Source organism: Carya illinoinensis, chromosome 10, assembly GCF_018687715.1.
Source record: "Carya illinoinensis cultivar Pawnee chromosome 10, C.illinoinensisPawnee_v1, whole genome shotgun sequence".
NCBI lineage: Eukaryota > Viridiplantae > Streptophyta > Magnoliopsida > Fagales > Juglandaceae > Carya > Carya illinoinensis.
In genome coordinates, this window is record NC_056761.1 from 28,171,113 (window position 1) to 28,179,778 (window position 8,666).

General features: G+C 38.2%; 1 protein-coding gene across 2 annotated transcripts; it reads left to right on the forward strand.

Moving 5' to 3' along the window:
* The first annotated feature begins 3,386 nt into the window (after positions 1–3,386).
* On the forward strand, positions 3,387–8,310 carry LOC122279283 (tubulin alpha-5 chain-like). 2 transcript variants are annotated; one of them, XM_043089810.1, is made up of 6 exons: positions 3,387–3,647; positions 5,477–5,691; positions 5,787–5,986; positions 6,476–6,984; positions 7,753–7,873; positions 7,959–8,310. In XM_043089810.1, exons 1-6 carry the CDS (start codon positions 3,535–3,537, stop codon positions 8,136–8,138), a joined length of 1,338 nt encoding a protein of 445 aa, XP_042945744.1. In that variant the 5' UTR covers positions 3,387–3,534; the 3' UTR covers positions 8,139–8,310. The 2 variants fall into 2 exon arrangements, with proteins under 2 accessions (XP_042945744.1, XP_042945742.1); XM_043089808.1 differs by having other exon boundaries at positions 3,396–3,647; positions 7,753–8,310.
* Positions 8,311–8,666: the final 356 nt, after the last annotated feature.

The following is an 8,666-nucleotide window of genomic DNA, read 5'->3' on the forward strand; positions in this document are numbered from 1 at the left end:
TTGAATCCCTTTAAATATTGAATAAAACAGACAACATAAAACCAAAACCAAAACCAAAACCACCTAAGAAGAAAATAAAATATATTAGCATACAATAACATAACTAAATAAATAAATACAAACAAGCTAACTCAAATAAATTCAAATCAAATAAAACATATCAAATAGCAAACTTTAAATAAAATAAATTTCAAATCATAACTTAAAAAAAAAAACTTTCTGGTACTAAACCTATGAGACATGTGGTTTTACCCAAAGCCAAACCGCTCTGATACCACCTGTGACGCTCCCAAATCCTACGTACGGACACGTGGAAGTCGAGACGTCGGGATGATGACAACACGGGTCACCACCCTATCACCAAGTGCCAAGTGTGTGTACATGCAACAAGTGTGCGTACATGCAACAAGTGTGCAGTAAAAAAAGACATGCAACAGATAATCAAAGTCTTATAATTAAGTACCTGAATTTTTTGTTTAATACAAACCCGATTAAAACGTAAATAATAAAATATGACAAGCCTTAAATATTGTTTCAAACCACAATACAAGTCATAAAAACTGACAGAGATAATTTTTAAACATCAAAGATTTCAAGTCAAAACTCTGGCGGAGCCGCCTCCTCGGGCTCAGCCTCCTCCTCTTCCTCCACATCTGCATCAAAGTCTACGGTACCAAAATGGTGCTGCAGGTAATTAAAGATCCAAACGTCACAAGATAAAAACATATTAAACTCAACAATATGCATGAAAGAATGCCAAATGCACATGTTCCATAAATCCACATTTTTCCACGCACGCCAAAAACCCCATTTGGCCCTGAAAACACATTACCTTCCAACTCATGCCAAAAGTCTCATTTGGCCCAAATCCAAATCAATTCAATATCCAATTAATCCGAATGCACCATGACCTCCCCTATGGGTCACCCGCACACCCTGGCTCCCATCGTCACACTACGGGTAACGACCATGCGTGTGACTTCATAACGAGCGATGCCCAGTTCCGCGCCCCGTGCATACTTAGCCAAGCATCCTAAAGCCCTCGCTAGCAAAGGGCCACGGAGTCGGTACGAGAGCGTTACCATCCCGCCCACTCCCGTTGTCGCCCAGCGACAACCCAGGGGACGTCACTCAGTATATTACGCTCCCGAGTGACCAGAGGAGCTCCACCGAGATAATTTCCCATCTCGGCTTGGGGTCGTGATACACACGCACCCGAAAATCTATTTACACAAATAAAATCAGTTTTTCTCAATTTAACACATGCACATGAATGCACCATGCAATGCACACCTCAAGACACAATTTATCCAATAAATAACAATATCAACAATAACAAACAACTCTGTTCTCAAATCCATCCGACCTCCGATTCCTCGGACTCAGTCAGGAATCAACCAACCAGTCAATGAATTTATTGTAAAAGCAATAATATATTTAAATCTAAAATAGAGTTTGGAAAATACTTACAGCGCTATATGATAATTTTCGAAGGATCAAGGAGCTGCAAACTGCGAAGAAAAAGCAACGTAACAGTGTAAAATACACGGCCGTGGGTTGTAAAATACCCACTTTCAAACGGGGACAAACCAAGACTTGAGATTGATAGGAAATGACCTAGAGATGTTTATGAAGCTAATGGAAGTGAGATTTGGCCGTGGGTGGTGGTGGAAGTGAAAAAAGGGCAAAACGGAGTTGAGCTTGTGGGAGCTGTTCCGGCAACTGATTGGGGCCGGAAATGGGTGGTTTAGGACGGCAAGAGGTAGGTGATGAAGTGGTGAAGAGATGGTGACCGGAGGTGGAACGACGGCGGCGAAAATGCACAAAAACCGTGCGGCTTGGAGGGGCTCTCGGCGGCAAACGACGGCTCGGATGGAGGTGAAACTTGGTAGGGTGGTTCACCAGTCGGAGGGGAAGAGAACTGGGTGGGTGGTGTAGGCCACAGTGGCCATACGGCAGTGGTCTGGGCTGAGAAGGCAAATGGTTACAGAGGAGAGAGAGAGAGAGAACTCGTACCGCGCAGAAGAGAAGAAAGACGGAGAAGAAAGAAAGAAAGGAAGAAAAAAGAAAAGAAGGAAAAGAAAAAGAAAAAGAAAGAGAAAAAGAAAAAAGAAAAAGAAAAATAAAAGATGAGAAAAAGAAATGAGGTCCAATCCTCACTCCTGGAGTCCAAAAACTGATCTGACGAAAATAATTTTAAAAACTATAAAATGACTAAATTAATTTAAACACCACATCAAACTAAAATATAACAAATAAATCTAATTAAAATACAATAAATTAAAATAAAAGAACTAATATTTTAATTAAATTAAAATACTCTTTCAGTGAAAATACACATAAAAATGAGATATAACAGCGGATGATCGCTAGGGGAGATCATGGTGCATGCAATAAATTGGAATGAGTTTTGGATGTTAGATACGGGCCATTTTTTGGTAAAATGACGAGATTTTGTTTGAAGATTTTGTGATCCATTTTCTGGAAAAATTGTGATTTTTTTTTGCTTGGGCCACTATATGGGATAATGGTAAAGACTGGTTTTAAAATATATGTTTTGGGCCAAAATGGGACTTTTGGCGTGCGTGCAAAAATGTGGATTTATGGGACATGTGCATTTGGCATTTTTTCGTACATATTGTTGAGTTTAATATATTTTTATTTTGTGGCGTTTGGATCATTACTTACCTGCGGCACCATTTTGGTACCGTAAATTTTGATGCAGATGTTAAGGAGGAGGAGGAGGCTAAGCCCGAGGAGGCGGCTCTGCCAGAGTTTTGATTTGGAGTTGTTATGTCAAAAATATCTCTACTAGTTTTTATATCTTGTATTTGATTTTGAAACGATATTTGAGACTTGTAATATTTTATTATGTGTAATTTAAACGAGTTTGTATTTAAACAAAAATTTTGATACTTAGTTATAAGACTTTTATTATCCACTGTGTAATTTTATTGTACACTTATTGTATGTGACTCGTGTTGTCATAATCTTGACGTTTCGATTTCTACGTGTCTGTACGTGAGAATTATAGGCATCACAAATAGTAATATAAAATAATAAGAATTAATAATAAAATAATAAATAATAATAAGATATTTTTAAAATACTTGAATACCTAAATTAGCTGTTAGAAATATTCAAAATCAAACTGAATTGTGTTGATTACATTCTTAACCGAGAGTGGAAAAAAGGAAAAGAAAAAAAAACCAACAGAGTGGAGTCCAAGGAATGCGACGACAGCCGAGCTTTGCTGGACCCCACCAGCCTGTTAGCATAAAAAATTCAAAATGGCGGACCCTCAAATCCGTCGCCCTAGCAAATATTTTTGAAAAAAAGCATTTAAATATTTGCATTAAAATTAAATATTTCGCCGGCAGGCCCGGCACCAACTCACAAAATATTCAAAATATCTATATTACAAATATAGGTATTTGCTGTCATTCAGAGCAAAATATCTGTCTTCTGGATCTGGTTCACCCTTGATTCATCCTCAATAATCTGTTCCCCCGATTTCCTCAGACAAAGGGAAAGATGCGAGAAATCATAAGCATACACATAGGTCAAGCAGGGATTCAGGTGGGAAATTCCTGTTGGGAGCTTTACTGCCTCGAACATGGAATTCAACCCGACGGGATGATGCCCAGGTTTCTCTCTCTTTAGCTCTCTCTTGTTCGCTAGCCCGCTCGCTTTCAATTTCATTTCATCTACAGTAATATTGGTTTCTGAAGTTTCTGGTTTCTCTGGTAGACTAGATTGAGCGCGTCATAAAATAGAGACGCTGAAGAATAGAGGGTTTCAAATATCTGGGGGTTTTGTATGTTATCGTTTGTTTTTTAGCGTTGATGCAGAATCAATCTTAGTTTGCTTCGGCTGTTCTTAAATGTGGGGTGTGACGTCTTTTGACGCCCTTGAAATTGAATTTTTATCAACACTGCGCGAATTTTTAGGTTGCGTGTTATTATTCCTCGATCTTTGGGGCTGTACTGTAGTATCTTTTTATTTCTTTAACATCTCCAGCTAGGCGATGTTGCTGCATTATTTCCTAATTTTTGGGATGTTCTATAGATGTTGGACATGACGTCGCCAATTGGTAATGATACATTGATCTTTTTCATCGTAGTGATTGTTCTGTTTTTCACTATCATGGAGGAATCGTTACCTTTTGGTTTTTCTTGAGTTGAGCTACTTTTCCAGTGGCTGATTTTCCCCAATTGTACCTGTTGCTAGTAAGCTTTTAAAGTGGGTCTTGCTTTATCTTGTTGGATTTTTGGCTTTTGCTTTTCAATTTCACTTGCTAGCTTTAGAGGAAGCTCAATATATATGGTTTTACCTCTCATTTCTAGTCTATAGGTATATGGATTTACGTATTTACGACTGATAGGTGCAATTTGAGAATATGTGAAGCCAATGTAATTAGTATTTAGGTATGAAAGGAATGCTATTCATCATTCTTTTAATCATCATCATTTCATCATCCCCTTGATGTGGCATCAAATGATTGGAAAACTATTTGTTGTTTTTCACTTATTTGCTAATTATTTAAGGCCACATAAGGGGATAGTGAAAGGCAGATAATTAAGAGGATGCTAAATATAATTTTTCTAAGTTTTAATTTATTAATTTACTTCAGAGAGCTTTAACAATTCCCACCAAAGTAAAATCCCATGAAATCTATTACAAAAATAATGAAAGAGATTTAAGTTTACAATTTATTTCTTGTATGATATGCCAATGAATCTCAAGGGTTAAATTGATCTCAAAGATATGTCATACGCCATGGGACCTCAAAGGTCAATAAAGATATGCCATTGAATCTCAAAGATTAACTTTACAATTTATATTTTTCCTGCCTTGGTGAAAGGTTAAATTGATCTAATGAATTGGAAATATGTCCATCAATCACATTGTATCGATCAATGTGCTGAAGAATGTGTTTTTTGACATACTGGACATCCTATCTTGAGTTTGCATCATTATAATGTGCAGAAATCATATCTCGAGTTCGTGGTCCAGGAGCATTAATTTCTTTGATGCTTCTGTATCCCTTGGACATTGCCTTGTGATTCTGTTGCTACGGCTCCGCTAGGGCCCGCAGAACGTGATAGTTGATCAGGTCAGCAAGGCAACTGCTAAAACATGTTTTGACAACTTTGATAAACTTTTTTGTTCATCTTATCCTTTCATTATAATTTTTATCATTTATTTGAGTGATGTGGTGCATTGACACGACTCGGAGATTAAATTGAGATGGATGTTTTAAAACATTCCTCTATAAGTTGTGTGCTGGATGATTGGATTGATATTGGTAAAGTCTTCTTGAATTACTTTTTAGTGCATTTCCAGGTATTCAGTTAGTATCTGTAGATATCAACTTGAGAACTCATTTTTCCTGTACACGAGTTTTGGACACGTCTTCTTTCTATTTCCAATCTTCTTTTATGACCTTATGAGTTTTGTTGTTATTTTCATGCAGTGACACCTCAGTTGGTGCTGCACACGATTCTTTTAACACCTTCTTCAGTGAGACTGGTTCTGGCAAGCATGTGCCTAGAGCCATATTTGTTGATCTGGAACCTACTGTTATTGATGAAGTTAGGACTGGAACTTATAGACAACTTTTTCATCCCGAGCAACTTATTTCTGGCAAGGAAGATGCTGCGAACAATTTTGCCAGAGGACATTATACTGGTATAAGCATTTCTATTGCACTGTCAAGTGTGGCAATTTCACGCTATTCATTACAGTTGTCTTGAAAACCACTTATTGCATGTTGTATGCTGCAGTTGGGCGGGAAATTGTCGACTTATGCCTTGACAGAGTAAGAAAATTGGCTGATAACTGCACTGGTTTGCAAGGTTTTTTGGTATTTAGTGCTGTTGGTGGTGGCACTGGCTCTGGTTTGGGTTCATTACTTTTGGAACGCTTGTCGGTAGACTATGGGAAGAAGTCGAAACTTGGCTTCACAATCTATCCTTCTCCTCAGGTACTTCCTCACAATTCCTTTGGAAAAATATCAGAAAGGCCAAATGCAGGGAAGTTGGCTACTAGAGATAGCAATCCAAACATCTGATAGAAGTTACTTTTCTCTTTAAATTCAATCCATTGCCTGATTTTTTTTATGCATACATAATCAATTGTGTTTTGCCCTACTAATTAAAATTTGAATTCCAATCATAGAGAGAAATATCGTGAAATGGCCATCTCCATAATCGAAGTTTAAAAGGATTATTTGAGGCTTTCAGTAAGGCAAATTCTGTAGTTTGAAGGTTGTTTGAACTCTTCAATAATAAATGGGACCTGAGCACGCACTTGAGGAAGAGAAATATTGTTTGGACGGATGAATTTGATAGACTTTCCCTTTATTTATCCCACATTTATGTTTTTTAATTTTTCTTCTGGCCGGATGGTTTTCTTGCTTTGCATATGAAACTCTGATACAGCAACCCCCCCTGCCCAAAAAAAAAATGTGCAGGTATCTACAGCTGTGGTGGAACCTTACAACAGTGTACTCTCCACTCATTCTTTGCTTGAGCACACAGATGTGACTGTTCTTCTGGACAATGAAGCTATATATGATATCTGCAGGAGATCCTTAGACATTGAAAGGCCGACTTACAGCAACTTGAATCGTTTGATATCCCAGATAATCTCTTCTTTGACCACTTCCTTGAGGTTTGATGGTGCCATTAACGTGGACATTACAGAGTTTCAAACTAACCTTGTACCGTATCCTCGTATTCATTTTATGCTCTCATCATATGCCCCAGTGATCTCAGCTGCAAAGGCTTACCATGAACAAATATCGGTTCCTGAGATCACAAGTGCAGTTTTTGAGCCCTCAAGTATGATGGCCAAGTGTGATCCAAGACATGGGAAATACATGGCATGCTGCTTGATGTATCGTGGGGATGTTGTCCCAAAGGATGTGAATGCTGCTGTTGCTACCATTAAGACAAAGCGAACGGTTCAATTTGTTGACTGGTCAGTTCTCTATAGGTTTTTTTTTTTTTTTTTTTTTTTTTAAATCCTTTATAAATTTCTCAGGGAAATTTATTTATCAAGGAACGAAAATTTTTTTCAAACAGTTGAAACCTTGTTACAATGCTGCAAACAGCTTACAAAAAAAACACCTCAGTCTAAATGTACAAATTAGTCTCTCAGCTCAAATTGTTTGTACATGTCAACCGAAAAAGGTTTTGGAAAATGTTTTCTGCATTTTAACGCGTGCCAACACAGGCAAAAAGAGTTAGTCAACCAAAAATATTGTATGGGCCAATCCTTGAAAAGACAGAAAATGACTGTTCCTGAAGCATAAGCCCTTCATTCCCTCTCCCCCCCGCTCCCTTTTCCAAAGCCGCACCCCACACCCTTCCTCCTGCATAGTCACCTGGTCCACCCTCACTATGAAGCTAAACACTCCCTCCCATCTCGCCCACAACACCCACCCCAGTCTTCAAAACTCAAGTGCTCATTGTACACATTTCAACCACAAAAACTCTAATTCACAAGTCAACCTATAGATTTGGATCAATTGGCAGACCTAATTGCCATGGTTTTCCCTTTTTTATTTATTTATTTTTTTCAAGGGGCAATTTTGTGATACTACACTATACTGATGTTTTATCTGGGCATATGCCATAAATAAGATTCTCGTTAGTTTGTTTTCTGTCTTTGATCCATTGTTGATTGGTTTTGTTTTTGTGTTTCTTTTTATTATGAATTGAGATGCTGTTATTCATGTAAATTCAGGTGCCCAACTGGTTTCAAGTGCGGCATCAACTACCAGCCACCAACTGTGGTACCTGGTGGTGATCTTGCCAAGGTGCAGCGTGCAGTTTGTATGATAAGCAACAATACAGCCGTTGCTGAGGTTTTCTCTCGAATTGACCACAAATTTGACCTCATGTATGCCAAGAGGGCATTTGTCCACTGGTACGTTGGTGAAGGCATGGAAGAAGGAGAGTTCTCAGAAGCCCGTGAGGATCTTGCTGCTCTTGAGAAAGACTATGAGGAAGTTGGGGCAGACGGTGTCGAGGACGAAGATGAGGGAGAAGATTACTGAAAGTAACATTTTTATGCATTCTGCCTATCCTTCTGCATCTATCCAGTTTTTATTCTCGATCTGCAAATTGTAATAATTTCATCCATGGTCTCGAATGGCGAATGCTCTCTCTCGCTCTGTATTTTGTGTGCTGGTTCTATTATTATGATGGTTTTTTAGTTGTTTTCATCCATTGAGATGAAGTACCTGAAATTTGGATTTTCTGATAGAATCCCCAGTGCCATCCAAGTGAGAAATTAAGTTCAGTGTTTATTGTCTGCTGATCGGCCATGCATATTATTCCATATGCATGGTTTGCACGATTTGGTGAAACTAATAACCATTCATCTTCTCAAATAGAGGAAAAAAGGATGAAGAAAAGAAACATACAGATCGAATAAAATATCGAAATAATAGTGCATTACAACCAGAAGCGCTTACATTATTGATGAAACTAATGTTACCAGAAGAAATGAAACCAAGAGAGAATCACAGATGCCCGTGATTTTGTGAAATTGTTAAGCCGGGTGGGTCTTTCCTCCAGTTATTGCGAAAAGGAAGAAATAGAGAGGCTGGTTCCTCCGGTTGGGATATAACTCTATTTCTGCCGCTCTCTCCTAAA

What these genes read in the sequence shown, in the direction of transcription:
- LOC122279283 (XM_043089808.1), top strand. Translation starts at nt 3,535, where the DNA reads ATGCGAGAAATCATAAGCATACACATAGGTCAAGCAGGGATTCAGGTG. An exon ending in CAATCTATCCTTCTCCTCAG is followed by an intron (nt 5,987 to 6,475) that starts GTACTTCCTCAC and finishes AAAAATGTGCAG; the next exon opens with GTATCTACAGCTGTGGTGGA. An exon ending in ACGGTTCAATTTGTTGACTG is followed by an intron (nt 6,985 to 7,752) that starts GTCAGTTCTCTA and finishes ATGTAAATTCAG; the next exon opens with GTGCCCAACTGGTTTCAAGT.